Source organism: Corvus hawaiiensis, chromosome 1 (genome assembly GCF_020740725.1).
Source record: "Corvus hawaiiensis isolate bCorHaw1 chromosome 1, bCorHaw1.pri.cur, whole genome shotgun sequence".
Taxonomy (NCBI): Eukaryota; Metazoa; Chordata; class Aves; order Passeriformes; family Corvidae; genus Corvus; species Corvus hawaiiensis.
This window is the reverse complement of record NC_063213.1, coordinates 98,465,157-98,484,603: the sequence shown is the minus strand read 5'-3', so window position 1 is coordinate 98,484,603 and position 19,447 is coordinate 98,465,157. Positions and strand designations below refer to the sequence as shown.

The window sequence follows — 19,447 nt, the reverse complement described above, 5'->3', positions numbered from 1 at the left end:
CCTATATATGCAGAGTAACTAATGTTCTATTTCAGTTTGAGATGCCAAGAGGTGAAATTTTGCTCAATATCAAAATGTTTATTTTAAGGCTTCAGGCAAATTTCAGCACATTCCAGGGAGGTGGTTTCCTGAGCAACTGCAGTGCCACCGCTCGGCCCCTCCTGCTGCTGGGGAGAAGACAGAAGATTTGCTTGTGACATCTTTGGGGGGGGGGGGATGATGTGCTCCTGACGTTCCAACTCAGAGGAAGGAGAAAGAAGATCACAATACTGAGTGTCTTTTGAGGGAAGTTCTAATACCAAGTACATAGTAAACTTTTGAGCTTGGTATGATTTCCCTTTTTTTTTTACATTCATTTATAGAGAAGAGTGTAGATACTTAAAAATTAATTAAATGTTCTTATGTGAAATCAGAAATTGCCCCACATTTTATAGTTGTTGCAACTAAGATGATGACAAAAAAGCTTTTACATGACTTTGAAAAACCCCTTTTTACCAGAATTGTCACAGAATCACAGAATAAGCTGAGTTGAAAGGGACCCACAGTGATCATCAAGTCAAATTATGTTTCTGTAGATGTTTTTGTGTTTGCAGAGGTTATTCAGATTTCAATCCAGCACTTCTTGACTTGAAGAGTCCCTGCTGGAGAAGGAGTTCTTCCTTGTCTCTTGTTGTGTGGGTGGTGAGGCCCTGGCACAGGTTTCTGGTCCCTGGAAATGTTCAGAGCCAGGTTGGATGGGGCTTGGAGCGATCTGGTCTAGTGGAAGGTGGATGGTGGAACTGGACGAGCTATAAAGTCTCCTCCAACCCAGACCATTCTGTGACTCTGTGACTTAGCAGAGACTTTATAAGGAGGGTCTGGAAGGTTTCTGATCCCTCCTCCCTCCTCATCTCTGCTCCAATCCTGCAGACACTGTTCAACAAGAGGCATTTGTGTTTTCCCTCTTGTCAACCTTCTGAAGGCAGAGAGGCTGGGGATCGCAGCCTCACATCCATCATTGCTCTTCGAGGGGCATAACATAGAATAGCAGGAATTGATCTTCAAACCTTTGTTGTTCAACTGTCAAACCTTTTCCGCAATGTAGGGGTTTTCCCCCGCTTTGTCACGCCTCACTCCTGCCAAGAGGCACTGCTTGTGTGGTGAATGGTGTCCTGGCTTCTTGGTTCTTAGTTGTGGTCAGGAGGGCATCTTTCTTTGAGCTGCTTTTTGTTTTTTATGGCAGCTAAAACATGTTTTGACTTCTAAGTGCTCAGAAAACCTCTTGGAAACGATCAGAGATGGATGGTGCTTTCAGGTAATGGCCTTTTGCCTCAGATTAATGCTCACAGTTGCATTTTATGTAATTTATTACCTTGTCGTTCTGTTCCAAAGGCTAAGTCTGTTACAACATTATCTTTTAATTTGATTAACTCCTTCTTCAGAAATTTTGGGAGACAAATCTTGAGTGTCTGTTTTGCTTGTTGCACATTAGGCTGGCAGGCGTCTGTTTCCATCCCTGACTCAGTTAGGAATCACTGTGGTGCTGCTGCCACAGACAGGGAGGGGAGTGATTTACCATGGCAGCAGCGCTTGTGTTCATCTTAGCACTCCTTTTTCTCTTCCTTCGCTTAAAGAATCGTTGAGCTTGACATCTGCTTGCTGCTGCTTCTCTGTATCATGTAAAATGTGTGTTTTTCACTTTACACTATCCACATGTTTCTCCTAAACACAACAAAACACTTCCTAGGTGTTAGAAAAAGCCGTTTAAGAGGGAATGCAGGAACCAGCATTGCTTTCTGATTTTTCATGGTGAAAATATAGGTGCTGAGCCAAAAAATCCTACAAAACCCCAAACAAATATAGCCAGCAGGATCCTGCTCCTACCTCTGTTGTATTGAACAGTGACGAACTGGGGGGAAGGAGAGGGAATAATCAAACCAACCGTGATCTGACAAATGGTTTTACTGTTGAACCTTGTGGTTGTCCCAGCACTGTCAAGCCCACTGACCTGAAGGGAATGGGAAATCATTGTGGTCAGCCCTAATTGCAGAAGAGCCATAATTTGGCACATTGGTTGCTATGGAAGTGATTGACTTTTCTCACACTGCTCCTGGGAGGATGCTACTGGTTCCTTCTGCCATATCAAGAGATGGAAGCAGTTTCAGAATAAACTCCTGTGTTACGAAACAAGCCTCAGTCTGGTCTGAAATTCTGGATTGTAGGGCCGAATACTGAAGGCATTGCTAGAGTTCCAGGTGTGAATCTGTTTGGGATTGGCCACAGACCACTTGTCATTAAGTCTCATGGAGTTTGTTTGAACTGAAAGTTGCAGCTTGGAGAATAGTGGCTGGGTCCAGAGTTTAGGGTTTATTAAATCTTCTTACCAAAGCAGCGTTGTTCAAGATAAGAAGTGAAAATAATATGAATCCCACAGATTATTCCCATATGTTTTAACGAAGCTTCCTGGTGCAATCTGTTAATAATCAACCCTTACAACCTAGGGTTTGGGTTCATCTACCTGGAAGGGGGAAAAAAAAGGGAAAAAGAGGGGGAAAGGCTGTAAATGATCCAAATTCTATTTTTGTGATGAACTGCCCAACTTTAAAGTGTTGTGACTGCTTTCAAAGATGTAACCTAGATGGCTCCTGAGATGTGTGTTGCTTCAGAGACTTCAGCAGCAGCAGTTCCTGCAGCATAGCACCTCTGGCTGCCCATCCGGATGGATCCCAGGGAATTTGAGGAGTTGTTTTGCCTCATCAAGCAGCAGTGCTTGCTTTCAACTGGCCTGTTGGGAAACAGTAACAGTAATTTTTGTGCTAATACTTTGGTTTTTTGAATATTTATAGTTTTCTGCCAGAGAGTAAATATGTACATAAGCAAACCAACCCTGATGGTTATGAAACTGTCATTGATGGGCCTGTGAGGATCAATGTATAACCTTTCCTTCCACATCTGAGCAGGTGGGACAGATTTCTCATTGACTGAGTGACTCTGGCAGAGGAGTTTCCTCTTCTGGCGTATTACTTTTTGAAAAGAGCAGCCCACACTGATGTTCTTGAATCCCTGAATGGTTTGGGTTGGAAGGCACCTTAAAGATCATCCAGTCCCACCCCCTGACATGGGCAGGGACACCTTCTGCTAGAACAGGTTGCTCCAAGCTCCATTCAGCCTGGCCTTGAACACTGCCAGGGAACATCTGCTTGGAGGCAGCCACAGCTTCTCTGGGCAACCTGTTAGGAAGCGTGTGTGCTGTCAGGCACAGTCCCAGCAAGTGTCCTGCTCTAAAGTGCTCTGCTCTAAAGGAGAGGAAATTTTTGTCATAAATATGTAACTGGAGGAGAGGGGAAAGAAAGTCAGTTATTTCAAAGTGCTGAGGCATTTTAGCAGTGCAGTCAATGAGTGATGCTTCCCTAGATCCATGCTGCAGCTCCCTCAATAAACCAAATAAATCCGTAATTGTTTGCCTTATGATAGTTCTGTTCCTACTCAGCATCTGTCAGGCTGGATTAACTGTGTGTTGGCACATGGTGGGTCCCAGCACAATGACAACCTGACCTGTCAGTGATAGCACCATCCCAGTTGTCTTTGGGCTCCTGCTTGTGATGCCCTTGATGTCTTTACACAAACTTCATCTTCCTTCTTAGTTCCCTGTTGAGTTCTTTAGGAGTTCTTTAGGTGGGGTTTAATTTGAAGTTAGCCTTTGCCTTGTGTTTATGCCTCCCCTAAGTGGAAATACAGGGATGCTAAATGAGGCAGAAAGGAAGGAGATGATGGTTGCTGGAGGTCTTGGTCATGGTTGTGCTGATTAGTGACTAGAGTGACTAATCAGTCCTTCCTTTTTCCTTCTGGCTCAGATATTTATTCACAAATATTTTAGAATCTAGACGAAATGGTCAATTATTCTACTTCTTTTTTTTCCTACAGTGTTTTGGGATGCTGTTACTTTGTTTAAACTCTTTATGGAGGCAACCCCCTCAGTATTCATTTTACCATTATTGTTAGCTGTAACAATAGAAGGAGGGATGGTTGCATTTGTAGGAAACTGCTCCATTCTTTTATAAGCCTGGTTTCCATGTCCCAGTGCCTTTGGATAAAAGTCCTTGAACTTCAGTGATGCTATGGAGAGCTGCCCCTAAGTGAAAATATGCAGTGCTCTGAAAGCCACACCATGACTTGTGCTCTCTTACCAGTTGCTCTGACTTCTTCACCCTCCCCAGGACTGCAGAACAAGAACTTCTTTATTCTTATCCAGCATGACTGTTGTTCCCCTGGTGGAATTGGGTTCATTCGTCAGCACTCCCTCTGTCCCATCTGCTCTGTTCTTCAGGGCAGCACAGCTGCACTTGGACCCTGAAGAAAGGAGATAAATTTGCTCATAACCTCCTGTACCACAGTAGATTTTCTGCTTCATTAAGCAGAATTTTTTGATGTTTTATGTCACTAATTATTTGACTCCAAATTGCTTGAAAATAATTACCTTAAGTCCAAACATGACCATTTTGGCCAGCTGCCAGCTTGAAAGTACAGCTTTGCTTGGAAGCACTGGTTGTACCAGCCTGGCTTCAAATTCCTCCAGTGCCCTGGACCTTACTGCAGGCTCCAAAATCCTTGTGTTTGGACTGAGACTGTAGCAGCCTTCCTCCCTGACTCCTGTGCTTGCTGTTTTTGTTTTCTCAAAGTCAAGTCCCCACTGGCTCTTCCATATGTTCCCATGAGGAGTCCCATCCCTGTGGGCAAGCCTTGTCACACCACATGTGCTCAGCACTTAGAACAGGTCCCTGCTGCTGCTCTCCACTCCTGGCTGCTGGCAGAGTCTGCCTGGGGTAGCATTCCTGGGCTCCCTGCTCTATTCCCATCTATTCTTGGCATTCTTGCCTGGCAAGAGGAGCTGTGGTGATGTGTGCAGTTACCTGCATGGCTGTCACCTCTGTCTGCCCCCTTCAGTAACTTCAGTGGTGTTTCTCCACCTAAATTTTAGGGATGAAATTACAGCTCCTACTCTGTGTAACTTCAGGGGACTGTGAGGACAGTGTGGGTGATATTATTTGAGGTAAGATTTTCATTAATATAGTTTACGCTTTAGAGAAAAGAAATTTTAAATGGATCTCATCCACATGGACAGTAGAATCTTGCCTCTCCAGTCATTGAAGATACACAATTAGCAACAGCCCTGGACATTGGTTCTGTTAGAAAATAGCCCCCAAAAGAATCAGAGAATAACAGACCGTGTTGAGCTGGAAGGGACCACTCCACCCCCCGCCAAGGGCAGGGAACCTTCCACTAGACCGGGTTGCTCTAAGCCCTGCCCAGCCTGGCTTGTTATTCTAAAAGCTGGCAATAGTAGATTATTCCATCTCTGTAGTAGTTACTACATCCAAACAGAACTTTTGAAATCTCGTTCAGGTATGTAATGGTGGTAGGTTTGCAAGATTGTTGTCAGTGTTGTAAATGCAAAGACCATAATTTAGTCAGATTTGCTTTTAATAAATTTATCCTGGGCATGTGCTAATAGATCAGATCAGGTAAGGACAAGGCCTTTGTCCTGTCTTGTCTCTTGCTCAGCTACGAACCCATGACCTCCCACTTAACAGTGGTCAAAGGTGACAGTAAAGTGTCATTTGCCTTGCTAAAAGTTTGGCTCGTTATAATGCTTGTTGTGTTTTGACCTGGCAAAGCTGCCTTGGAAGAAGGAAAGATGTTTGTCAAAATCCTCTTCTACGGACTCTTCTCCCCGAGATGAGGATGGAAATATTGTTATGTATGTATGTAAATATTTCTGAAAGTCTCCTGCAACTTTATTTGTGCCCCTGTTAGTTCGCCAGAGTTGGCCTTACCACAAGGGAGCAGCTTTTGCAAAATTCTTGTCGGAGTTCTATCACTTGATAGAAATAAATGATGTGAAAAATAAGAGGAAGAAATGTGAGAGGTTTTGAAGGAGAGTTGCTGAAATTAAAGAGATTATTTGGGTGGTTGTGATGCAACATGCTTTTGAAGGTTAGGACTTTTTTTTTTTTTTTTTTTTTTCTTTCTCTCATGGAATTTTGTCCCATTTGTTGCTAAGAGACAATAACTACTGATACTTAAGAGAACAAAAGATGTGTCTGGGAGTAGGAGGAGGGGGAAGGGTGCAGCTGGCTGCTCTCTTACCTGAGGAAGGGCAGAGATACTTCGAGAATTTGGCCTGGGGGTGAGGGGCTGGGCTCAGCTGCTGTCTCCCTCTCTCCCTCTCGGCATCAGAGGAGGGACAGGCGCTCTGCGGTCGCTGCCCGGAGGATTCGCTTCCACTGCCGGGCTTTGTCCTCCCACTGTGGGTGAGCCTTCGCTCATTAGAGGAAGTCTCAGTTGAGCTGGGACCCTACTAACACGCGATCTGACTGGGAAGGACCCTCACCATGTGTTCCGGTGGCTCAGGGGAAAGCCCGGGGCCCTCCCGTTCCCGGAGGCCGCGTCCCCGGCTGCCGCTGCCCCCTCGCTGCTTTCTGCCTCTGCCTTGGGCTTCTTCGCTACACTCTAACCCAGCACCCCGTGTCCACCCGACCTCCGCGGCTCCTGCTAAAGCTGCGCAGTCTTTTGTTACATTTTGTTTGCGCCCCCAGGGCTGTGGCCGCCTCTGCCGTGCCAGCCGCCGCTCCGCGGTCGCTGCCGCGGCCCATTGCCACAGCGCCCCCTGCAGGCGCGGGGGAGCCATCGCGCCCTGCCCGGCCGGGAGCCAGCAGCGCCGCTGGCGGCCGCGAGCGGAACTGCAGCGAGGGGAAGGGGCGGGCGGCCGGGGGCGGCTGGCGCCGGGCTCGGGCTCTGTTCGGTGCTGCTGCCGGGGTTGGGGTTTGTTTGCCGTGTTATACACCTACATAGTACCAAAGAACTGTTACTCCTTTTCCCGTATCTTTGCCTGAAAGCCCCATACTTTTGGAGTTATAATAATTCAGAGGGAAGGGGGTCACATTTTCTATTCCAAGGGAGGTTCCCGCCTTCCTTTGCAGACACCTGTCTTTCAAACCAAGACACATGCCTAATATTGCAAAATAAAAACAGGCTTTAGCAAACAAATAGTATTTAAGGGAGTGTTTCTTCTTCTTTTTTTGATATTAAAAAAGTCTTCTGCATCAATAAGAGTGTAATACACCACCCTCAAACTTGTCTGGAATAAAAAGTCAGTTCAAAGACCTAAAAATAAATACAAACAACTTTATTTATAAGCCAAGACCTTTGATTGTTCAGTGTTGGATGAGGGGTTGGATGTCCAGAGCCGAAACACAGCCCCATATTCATGGTCAGGGAATTTTTTTGAGCTAAAGTGCCAAAACTGTAAAGGAAGAAATAATTTAATCTCTGCTTTTCATCAGTAGGGAACTTACTGCTTCCGTGCCGGTGTCCTTGATGTGTTAAAGAGCTCAGGAACATTTTCGAGGATCAAAGTGTAATCCTGCTTCCAGGAGATATTCCACATGCCCAGGCTCATATTTATGATAACTGGCCTTTTTTTATATATATATGTTCAGTAACGAGTGCTCTCTCATTTCCCCCATTCTTTTTCCTTTGGTCCTTAACAGAGAGCTCAGTTCCAGGAAAATTCATCCCCAATGTGCATGCACAGAGGGTTTTAACTCCAGAATGTCAAACACATTGAACCAGGTCTTATGATAGCAGTGAAGTTACATTTATTGCCTGCTCTGGCTCAGAAGGGTTTGGGATTAAAAATAACTGTCTTTCTGACCGTCCACTTGAAGGAACATTAAAGGACATCATCAGGAAAGGCGATGGAGAGGGAGCAGTGTTTATGTATTGTGCTGAGGAGAACTACTTCTGTTTTAATTTCTTCTTAGAGGAAATGTCTGTGGAAGGGGTGCAAGAGGCGATGTAGTGGGATTAATGGTGAAAATTCTTGCAGTTTCTTACAGAAATTATTGGACGGAATGGGAGGCACTGAGAGGAGCTGTAGGAGCACAGGTCAAATTGGAGGTGTCTTTAACATTTCCACAGTTCGGTGTGGGGTTTTGGCTGATGAGAGGGCTCTGATGTCAATATCTGGGGAGAATATATTTACTTCGCTACTCATCAGTGGTGGGATTGAATTTAGTCAGACTGTTTTCTGTTGCTGCCACAGAACTACTAAAACTTGATTCATAGAATTGTTCAGGTTGGAAAAGACCCTTAAGGTTATTAAGTCCAAGCATTCCCCCAGCACCACCACCATGTTCACCACTAACTGTGTCCCCAAGTGCCACATCCACAAGGTTTTTGAGCACTTCCAGGGATGGGAACTCTATCACTGCCCTGGGCAGTTGCTGGACAACCTTTTCCATGAAGAAATTTTCCCTTATTTCCAATCTAAACCTTTCCTGGCACAGCTTGAGGCCATGTCCTCTTATCCAGTCCCCGTTCCCTGGGAGCAGAGCCCGACCCCCCCAGCTGTCCCCTCCTGTCAGGGACTTGTGCAGAGCCACAAGGTCCCCCCTGAGCCTCCTTTGCTCCAGCCTGAGCCCCTTTCCCAGCTCCCTCAGCCGCTCCTGGGGCTCCAGATCATTCCCCAGCTCTGTTCCCTTCCCTGGACACTCTCCAGCCCCTCAATGTCTTTCTCATAGGGAGGGGCCCAAAACTGACCCCGGGATTGGAGGTGCAGCAGTACAAAAATTGACATTTATAGTGATGGTTGTGGGGCAGCCTTCATCCCTCGGTGGTTAAATTTTTTAAAATCTCTTTTTGATGTAAACAAGAGTAATGAAAAAATCTTCCATTAATTCTGAGATTAGGGGGATATGCAGAAATGGTCAAGGACGTTTTCCAAATACAGCTCAAGTGTATCCAGAATAATTTAAAGCAGATGTACATAATAATGGGACAGATTCAGGTCACATGGAGGGAAGGAATTTGTTAGATAAAACTCTGCAGTTATGTAATTGAAGATCAAAGTCCTAAATGGTATCATTTATTTCTGGCCTTCCATAGGTGCACGCTCTTTGCACATAACTATTCTCTTTTTTTCATTGTTAATTTAAGAAATTTGATTTAGTAAAGGCAAATCAGTCTCATATTCAGGCAAATTCAGGGATGGGTGCCACTAAGGGAACTGTTACCCAGTTCTTGTTAGACACCCACTGAAATAGATTTCAGATGTTTTGAAAGTAAAAGTATAGCCATTAAACCAAAAATATTCTCTGGAGTACAGATGCATTGTTAATGTCTCCCAGGGGCACTACCCTCCATCATTTATCTGGAATTAGATGATGGTGGCTATCAAACCAGTCACAGAACTGCCAAATAAATCATAAAGGAATTTCATTTGCTTGTAAGCAATTGTGGCTGAAATATGTGGCAGCTCTCTTATAGGAATTGAAAGGAGGTAACAGAAACACTATGTGAAAATGACAATGTACAAAAACATTGAACATTTTGAATAGTTTCTTGAAAAGAGCAAACCTAATAACTCTGCCATAAAATGATAATTTGGTTTTCAAGGAATACTCTGAACATTTATGAGCACTTATGAACTCCATCCTGCTGCCTTTGGCGCCTAGAGAGGTGTTAGAGTTGACCCCTTCAGAAATCCAAAGGGTATTTGTAAGTAAGACATCTGAGAGAGCTGCCAGGCTCTGTAAAATTGCTCCTAAATGGCCTAAATCAGGTAAATTCCAGGGTGAATTGCAGAGATCTGCTGACGTATTTAAAGTGGGTTGAATTTTTTGAAGGGAGGAAGGATCAGAAGTATTAAATTGGTTGACAAGCTCAGGTTGTAATCTTTCTAATTTGCATTTTTTCAGTTCAGTCAAAGAAAAAAGTCGTTAAAAGGAGGCAGAAGGAGATGGAAAGTGTGGCGGTGTTCACTGCTGGGATCTGCTAAAATTGTTTAAAATAAAGGGAAAAAGGTATCTGTGTCAGCCTTGGGTATCTCCACTCTTTCTGAAGTGTCTAAATAATTGAATGTTGGATTTAATTATTGTTACTAATGACTTAAGTGTAATATTTGAAGTTTGCTCTTGCAGTATCAAGCGGGTGAGGAGCTCTTGGGGAGGTTTGTGGCGGAGCTGCTGTGTGTCCTCCCCTATCCTGGGAGCCCCACTGGCCTCATTGCTCCCACCCGTTGTCCTGGCTGCTGGATGGATCGATCTCCTCTCCACATGCTCCCATGTCTGCCTCATCAGGCTTTCCACAGCCTGCCCTGCCTTAGACTGCACATGCTCTCCTTGGAGCACTGACCTCCTAGCGTTCCAGGCCCCTGACCTAATTAACCTCCTTCCGGTCTCCCTGCCCACCCAGTCCTCTTGTGGCATCTGTTCCAGTGTAATTTAATCCAGAAGCAGAGCAAGCAATCAGGAAAGAATCATGGTGTGTTCCTCAAGGAGGAGGTAGAGGTGGGGAAATCACATATTCTAGTTTCTTTGACTTTCACAGATCATGGGATGGTTTAGGTTGGAAGGGACCTTAAAGCGCATCCAGTCCCACCCGTGCCATGGGACACCTTCCACCAGACCAGGTTGCTCCAAGCCACTTGCAGCCTTGCCTGGGACACTTCCAGGGGTGGGGTAGCCCCAAGAGAGCCCAAACGCACCTTGTCTATAATCACCTTTAGCCAGAGATGAAACCACTTCCAGTGACATCGCCTTTGCACACACTGTTGCATTTACTGACCCCACATGAAAAATGCCTTTTCTAAACCTTACTAAAAATTATTTCCCAGTAATTTAATATAAAAACTTTTCCCCGCTTGGAATTTGTTGTGGTTAATTGGAAGGCAAGTGCTCCAAACCTGAAGTCAGCAATTCAGGTACTGAAGTAAAAGATTTACGAGCTGTTTGCCACTGGTCCAAGGACTTTCATCACAGATACAGCCTACAGAGCACAAACACATTGCAGTGAATTTCTTATTTCTAATAACATAAATAAAAATCCATGAACAGTTCCAAGACAGATTAGTCTCCAAAGCTGCAGCCTGGTTGGAAGCAGAGGTAATTTGTCCAAGGAGCACAGAGATTATTTATTATGTTTTTGTAAGAAAAATGTAAGCAACTAGCCTTACTTTTCACTGCAAAAGCAAAAGAAATCAAAAATAAGACATTCAGATTCTTTTGTAGTGAGCTGTACAGAAATGAAACATATCTTCTAAAAAGTGAAAGATAATATTAAAAATATTACATGAAATTCACAATCAAATTTTAGGCAGTCAGTAATCTCTGTGCTTCTTTCTTTTAATCCTTAATCTTCAGAAAAGCCAGGTAACTGCAGGATTGTATGTCAGAAATAACTAAAAGCTCTCAGAGAGATGTGAAACAGGCTGTCCTTTTAAAATAAAGTACTCGCTGTGTTCGGGTTATCTGGCACTTTTATCTACCAGAGCATTAAAATGCTGGGAGCAGTACCTCGGAGCCTGTGGATGTAATGCTGCCACATGCACAGAGCGAGCGCGAGTGGGACAAACGGCAGGAAAAGCCAGGAGGGTGAGAGTTCCCTGTTCCCAGCACAGAGCCAGGAAAGGGAGGGAATCACAATCCAGCCGCGGCCAGTGGAGTCCTGTACCTGTGCCCAGCACTCCCTTAGGAGAAGTCCATCTTCATGATAATGGAATAGTTGAAAATCCAATATAAATGTGACTTAATTGCTCTGATGGCCTTGAAGGTCCCTTCCAACCCAAACCATTCTGGGTTTCCCCTCAGAGCCAGGCCAGTTGCTGGTGGGTGCCAGACTGGATCACACTGTGGTGGCTCTGGTGTCCTTTCTGGTGCCATTTCACTGCAGAGGGGCTTGACATTAAACTCTCTTGCTGACAGCCAACCAAGGCTTGCTGGGGTCCACCAGTGGAGGGACAGGATGGGCTCTGCTTTACTGGGCAACAAACCAAAGCACTTCAGCATCCCAAGTTCTATCATACCAACAAAAGAATTGCTTCTTTTTTTTTTTTTCTTTCCTTGTTTTTTTTTTGTTTTGTTTTTTGTTTTGTTTTCTCTTATGGACGAATTTTTTCTCTTGTTTTGTGTTAGGAACTGAATTCAGCCTTTCCTGCCATGGTTAAGTTGGTGGGTAGTGACTTTACTAGGAACTTAGGGATGTATTCAAGACTTGTCTACTCTAAAGCACTTGGAAGACCTGGACAGGCAAACGTAGCTGACTTGGAGATGTGACTGTATGCTGGGCTACAGCGTTTACCTGGCTGTGAAGTGCTGGGAGATAGTTACTGAGTGATTCCATGAGACATAAATGACAGGAATAGCCAAGTAAAGCTGTCAGCTGGCATGAAAACCTAAGTTATGTGGTTTGGTGGCCAAGAGGAAGTTGACAGAGACCTGACTTGGTGTATGGCTACAGTTACCTTCCAGCACAGCAGCACACCAGCTCCCAAGAACCCTTTTCCTCCTGCAGTTTTGTGTGTGTTTCTATAAAAATATAAGCTTTCTGCTGAACATAAAGGGACAAGTTACACCGCCCATAGAACTCTTTAAAATACTAGTGCACATGCAATGAGTTGGGGGGGTAATCTTATTTAAAATTCCTGGCACTAAGCATTTGATTGTTGCTTTTAGTATTACTGAGTGTTGATGCAGAAGCACATGAGCTCATGTAGTAAGTGCAGCAGCTTCAGACCATCAACATGTTGGGATCTCTTTAATCCACTGATTGACTTTGGGTTTGCATGTACACAGATGGGCAGTGTGTTACAGGTTATTGATATGCCACTATTATTGGAGTTGACTGGGGTGTGTGTTAGAGCTGCTGTAGCTGGTTATAGCAGTGGTGTCAGAACAGTTAAAAATATCTCAGGCAAGTTCTGTTATCAATTCTGTGCTCAAATTTCCTGGTGAGACGGGAGTGTGCTGAAGTGAGTGTAAAATATCCAACTGGATAACACACGTGGGAAGGGAGAAAAAACCAGTTACGCCCTTTCACTGAACTTAGGAAGAGAGTATTAGGTGTTACTGTCAGCCCTGAAAGGCACCTTACAGCTTTCTTCCATAATACCCATTCACGGCACCTCAGAGCTGTTATGTCTGTTCTTTGACATTCAGTTAAATGACTCCACTTATTTTGTAAGACTTAAGGAGGGGATAATCCAGTACAATAGAGCTTTGCTTAAGTTCAAAGTTATCTGTACTTTGAAAGCCAGGTTACAATAAAATAATTGATAATTCTGCATGAAATGTGAAGGTCTCGCAGCTCCGCTGCTGTGGTTCAGCTGGTGATACCTTGTACCACAAGCAGCATCCTGCAGGGAAGGAGCATGGAGTGACAAGACAAGTCGGAACAACCTTAAGATGAAAGACGTCAGAGTTAGATCAGATATGAAGAAGAAATTATTCCCTGAGAGGGCGGGGAGGCCCTGGCACAGGTTGCCCAGAGAAGCTGTGGTTGCCCCATCCCTGGCAGTGTTCAAGGACACCTTGGATGGGGCTTGGAGCAGCCTGGTCTAGTGGGAGGTGTCTCTGCACATGTCAGGGGGTGGCACTGGATGAGCTTTAGGTCCCTCCCATGCCAAACCTTTCCATGATTCTGTGAATTACAATCACAGACTGGTTTGGGCTGAAGGGACCTTGAAGATGTCGTGGTTCCAAACCCCTGCCGTTAGGACTGTTATCAAGGCACGTAATTATTATCTTCTGTATCTTCAATGTACCTACACAGTGACCTGGGGTAAGCTTGTAGTTCTCTGTATTTTACAGGTGAAAGCCGGCTTGGTGCCCCTTGGAGATGTTTTAGGGGTAGGTTAAAAGAAGAGGGGGTTAAGGACAAGGTTAAACTCAACCTCCAAGGAGTGAATTTTAGTTGGGAGTTTTTCCCAGCACTAAGCCAAAGGAAACTGGCTGTGCCCAGTGCCCTACAGCTGCCTCACCTGGGCACTCGTAAATTGTCCCAGGTGGGCAGTGCAGAGGTAGATCCAGCTGTTCCTTTCTGCCCAGATATGTAAGTCAGCATCATTTGAATATTATTGATATCATGGTTGTGAAGACAGGATGGGGAATGCACAATAAACTATGGAGCCATATTCTGGGAATGGCTTTTACCAAAAAGGTCTACCTTTGAAAAGGTAGTCTACCTTTTTAAAGAAAAAAATAACCTTGGAAATAAAAGTCTCTCTAGTTTTCATTTTACGTAAATGTCTCTGTTCTGGCTTGGTCTCCTAGAGCCAGTAAATGCCCACAGATTGACTGTGGGTGGTCAGCAGTTCGGCAAATTGGGCCATCCATCTAAATTTGTCTCTCTTAAATCTATCGGATTCACGTCAGCATTGGTTCAAGCAGTACAATAGGGATTCAATGTCTTAGGCAGCTTATGTGGACCTACTGTATCATCCATTTTCATAACAGTGAAGCCACTGTGGAAGGACAGCTCCAGATGCTCAACTTCCAGAGCTGGTGGTGCTTAGGAACGCAGCTGTGGTTGCATGGGAGATGCTCCCAGGCTTTTAATTTGCTGTAGTGCAGATGAAACACCCAAAAATTGCTGTAAGCTTCTGTGAGCTGTACCCTATGAGGTTAAATGGGAATTTCTGGAAGCAACTGGCTTAAATTTCCAGAGGTTTTGTACCTATCCCAGATTCCATGATTTGTGGGTTTCAGTTACAGTTATCAAAAAGCAGTATTTTATTTAAAATAGCATCCTTTTACTGTAGCTGCAGGCTGAGAGCCAGAGGAGCCCAAACCAGGACAGAGCTGGGAAATGGAGATGGGCTCTTTTCCAGATTGTACATTATCAGATAAATAATTAACTATAGACTAATTGCAAATCCTAATTAGTCTCCTACAACTGCACTAAGCACAGTATTACTTCAGTGTAACATGGTAAGAACTTGACCTTCAGGCTTTCACCCTGCTGCTGGTGTGAGCAGGAAGGAACTTGACTTTCGAAACCCAAATTACCTGTGTGATACTACAAGTCAGAAACCTCCACAGATTTTTGTTACAAAATTAAACGTATACAGAAATGCCGGTATACAGGCCTGGCCTTTTCCTGGTATGCATTGCTAGCTGGAAGCTTGTCTGTGCTGCTTTTCCTACAGGTGGTGGAAAAAAAATTAGGAAAAATTATTAGCAATGCTGGTTTTGGCCTGTTTTGTAGACTTGATGGGGAATTGGCAGGCAGACTGCTTTGTGGCATGGCCCCTAGGGTGAGTGCAGAAGGTAGGTTGTACCTGGAGAGACTTGATTTTCATATGACCATGAGTGTGTTGGGCCAGCAGGTGCCTGTGGAAGTTGCACGTGTATTTTCTGTCCTGGTCTTTCCTGTTAACTACTCACAGGTTGGTTGCTCTGCAGCTCATGGAGCACCTTCCAAATGGCTCTCGTAGCCTTGTCTTCTCTGTGAGTAACTTCGGGGCAATTTCTGTGTGAGGGAGGAGAGCAAACACTCTCTCTTCTCCAGTGCTGGTGCAGAAAATCTTGTTCCCTGGTAGCTCTGGTGCTTCTGCTACAGGGACAAGATGCCTAGGTGTGCTTCCATGGGAGGTGCTGAGAAAATAATGAGCAGTGAGAGGAGAAGCAACAGTTAACATTGGAGAAAACATGTATCTATGGTGCATGATCTAAAATTAATGACCAGCATAGAATGCTAAAACAGGCTTGAATAACATGAATAACCTGAAAACCTGGATACTGAGGGTACAGCATGAACAGGTAGCGCTGTTGTGTTGGTAAAGCCACTGAGCAGCAGCCAAGGTAAACAATTCGTGTCTGAATCTGGTTTTCTTCTGTTTAGGTGATGCTGAGCAGGAGCTGGGACCCCCTCCATCCGTAGATGAGGCAGCAAACACACTCATGACTCGCCTGGGCTTCCTCCTCGGAGAGAAAGTCACGGAGGTTCAGCCAGGGCCCCAGTACAGCATGGAGGTGCAGGACGAGAACCAGGTATGACTCCCCTGATCCCAAGTGGCATGGGTTGGGATCACTGTGGAGCTTGGGAGAGGATGGTTATTGTCTAATTCCATGGCAACCAGGTGTGTCCTAACAAAATAATGGTGCTGAGGTAAAGGTTGTATCTCCTCTTCATGCAGTGACTCATCCTTCCAGAACAGCAGGCCGTGGTTCAGGGATCAGCCATGTGAGACAGCTTCTGTTGTTTTTCTGTTTCTGCAAATGTAGGAGTGGGCAGTGTTTCTAATCAGATTATAGTGACCAAAATAATCTGTACTTGCCTGGCATCTTTTTTGTGATATTTCAGAAGTACTTTAGTAGTGTTACATAAAGACTCACAGTCTCTGCAGAAGGGAGAGGGAAATTGTAATAGCCTAATTTTACAGATAGTCACAGTTCTTGCTCATATTTGCCCAACAAGGTGATTTCATGCTTGAAAACAGATAGAGAAGGCAAATCATAAAATCTTTATTGTGATGGAGCTTGTTATACCCCTGGCTGGCTGGAAGGCTCTGGGCTATGATACAGATTTTGTAGAAACTGCCTGAGCCTGAGTTTCTCCCTCCTTTTCCTCAGGTGTGGACAATCTGCAGTTTTTGCTGAGAGTGAAAATAGCCGTTTCTCTCCCGCCTCTTTTTGTATTTAAATTGACAGATGGATAGTCCATGTAGCAGAAGAGTACAAAACTCAGCAGCCACTTCCAATTCTCTGTTCTTTTAACAGTCATTGGGTGACTCTGCACAAGTCACTCAGATATTTAACATAGATGTAATTCAGAGAACCTGAATTTCTTAAAAAAGAGAGTCAGTGAGAAGTGGCCTGTCCTCAGCACAGAAGAGATGTGGACCTGTTGGAGCAAGTCCAGAGGAGGCCACGGAGTTGGTCCGAGTGCTGGAGCCCCTCTGCTCTGGAGCCAGGCTGGGAGAGCCAGGAATGGTCAGCCTGGAGAAGAGAAGGGGAGACCTTAGAGTCCCTTCCAGTGCCTGAAGAGGTCCAGGAGAGCTGGAGAGGGATGTTGGACAAGGGCCTGGAGTGACAGGAGTGACTTCCCACTGACAGAGGGGGCTGAGTTAGATGGGATGTTGGGAAGAAATTCCTCCCTTTGGGGGTGGGGAGGCCCTGGCACAGGGTGCCCAGAGAAGCTGTGTCTGCCCCATCCCTGGAGGTGTCCAAGGCCATGTTGGGTTGACTGACTGACACAAGAGGTTTTTGATCTCCTGCATGAGCTTGTTTGATTCAGAACCAAGAAATGTGATTTTGTAAAGTTTTTGCCCTTAACACAAACGTTACACTTTTAACACTTTCCATTCAATTTTTTAAAGCAAATTGTGGATTTAAAATGGATTTTGCTTTACATTGGGCTAGAAAATGTCCTTTTAACAGGCACCTATTTGAACTGAATACTTCAAAGCCAAGCAGAGCTTTTACTATAAATGGTTCCTTTTGTTGTTGCATTTTGACAAAAATTAAAACCCCATCTTTTCTCCAAAGCCAAGGATGTCTTTGGAGAATAAATAAAAGAAAAAATCTAAAGAGAAATAACAGAGACTTGTCCTCTAAAATAGATTGGTATCTTGGGCTATGTGCTAATTTTTGCATGGAAAAGTTTTCTAGGGTCTTTGAATGCTATTCCTGTTCTGGAGAAGATAAAGAGGGGCTGGTTCCTCAATTACCAAGTTAATTTTTTCCTTCCTTTGTAAGCGTCTCCTGCTGTTAGCACTTGCCTAGAATCCTGGAATACTCAAGGTTGGAAGTGACCTCACGAGATTGTCCCATCCACACGCCCTCCGGAGGCAGGACTGGCTTCAGGGAGGGACCGTGGTTCTCAGGGCTCATCCACGCAGGGTTTGAAGATCTCCACTGGTGGAGATCAGTGGGCTCTCTTGACAGCCTGTCTTGGGGCTCACCAACTGTGAGAACATTTTTCTTCTACCTAGAAGAAAATTTCCTCGATAGAACCTGTTACTGTAGCTCCTTGTCCTTTCCCTTTCCACTTCTTAGAGGAGCGTGGCTGTGTCTTCTCTCCGGCCCCTGCAGATAGTGGAAGGCTGCAGCTGTCCTTGGATCCAGTGTAGCTGTCCTTTCTGGAGGCTGAATGAACCTTCTCCATCAGCATCTCATCTTCCTCCGTCAGCATTGCCTCTTCCTTCCCTCCATCAGCCTCTCCTCTCCATCAGCCTCTCTACCTCAGCCCTAGCCATCTCACATTTTTGGGACTCTCCTCTGACTCTGCCATCTCCCACTGGCTGTCTCAGCAAACAAATCCTGTCCAAGCTAAAGCTGCTTCCAAATTGCAGCAAATTCTGGGAAAATCTCTCCAGATCTCCATCCCAAACTGAATTTCTTCCACTACCCTACTTCCAGTCATGTTGAAAATCATGCAATGAGATGTTTATGGGATTTGCAAAGATTAACTCTTCTATTAATCATTGATTAATTAAAATCTGATTGAGACTCTGGCCAGTAGTTTGCACTTGAATTTAAAAATTAGAACCATTTTTTGGGTTTTAATGTGTTAATTTACATGAGCTGGGCAAAGAAAACATTCTTTGTATCAAAAGATGCTGCTTGTTATTCCAGCCATGCTTTGCCTTCTCAGGCGAGACAATAATTGTTTGCCATCTCACCAGTGCATCAGCTGAAAGAAAGATAAGGAATAGGAATGTTTGCACTGGAACTGCCCAATCTGTACATGTCTATGTTGCCTTTCCCCCCCCACCCCGTTGTCTTATTTTGACTATATCCAAGGATACATTCTCTAATCCAGATTGTAATGAAACAGTATGTTTTCTGTGCTTTTAATCATGATTTCCTGAGTGGGAGATCCCAAGTGCTGGGGATTAAATCCTTTTTCTCCTACTTTTTGGGAAATTTGCTCTAGCTGTACTGTCTGCCAGAGCAGCACAAAGGACGTTGAGGCTCTGGCAGAACAGAGTAATTTTTCAAAGTTCAGTGAAAATGTGACAGATGAAACAGCAGCAATAATAATACAGAATGTTCTGTCAATGGAAATTTATATTTAAAACTCACACAGAGGAACATTTTTCTATATCAATACAAAAATAAAACATGTCAATCAATGCCAAGTGATATACTGTGTTATTTCATAATTTCCAGTTGCAAGGAGCTTGTTCTTCAGGAGCTGCATTGATAACACAGCAAATAAAGGAACTTCTATCACTTGCTGGCATTTCATGAAACAATAGTTTTATCAGCTGGAGGGAAGATGAGTGTACCATCCTTGCATGAATTTTAATTTGCTTTAAAGTGCAGTGGTTTCTGTGTTTTAAAGCTAGTGGGTGTTATTTTGTACTAAGTTTCAGTGGGGATTCGTTTAAAATGACAGTTAAAGCAAAGACATAGAAAAACTTCACCATAAAGAATTTATAATAGTAATAAAGCTTTACATTCTGGAAGATCCCATATGTAAGCTGATGGAATTTTTAGATGCTGTAGTTTGAGATTGGCAGGCATTTCTGGAGATCATCTAAACCAACCTTCTCCTTCAAGCAGGGGCAGGTGAGATTGGGTTGGGTTATTCCCCACCTGGAATTCTCTGTACAGTTCTGGTGCCCCCAACATAAAAAGGACATAGAACTGAGCAGAGCTAGGCAGAGGAGAGGCATCATCTCCTT

The 19,447-nt window shown here is 44.4% G+C and overlaps 1 protein-coding gene and 1 long non-coding RNA gene across 10 annotated transcripts in view; one reads left to right on the top strand and one right to left on the bottom strand.

Moving 5' to 3' along the window:
• TANC2 (tetratricopeptide repeat, ankyrin repeat and coiled-coil containing 2) overlaps nucleotides 1-19,447 on the top strand; it is a 195,941-nt gene that overhangs the window by 90,771 nt on the left and 85,723 nt on the right. For all 9 annotated transcript variants that reach the window (XM_048320430.1, XM_048320452.1, XM_048320472.1 and 6 more), the window contains one exon: nucleotides 15,658-15,806. In XM_048320430.1, the coding sequence (XP_048176387.1) occupies nucleotides 15,658-15,806 (149 nt within the window). The remainder of the gene's footprint in view (nucleotides 1-15,657; nucleotides 15,807-19,447) is intronic.
• On the bottom strand, nucleotides 37-6,576 carry LOC125334063. The gene is made up of 3 exons (XR_007207064.1): nucleotides 6,127-6,576; nucleotides 4,167-4,329; nucleotides 37-2,764 (listed from the first exon to the last, which is right to left on the bottom strand). It is a non-coding gene; the product is annotated as an uncharacterized LOC125334063 (long non-coding RNA).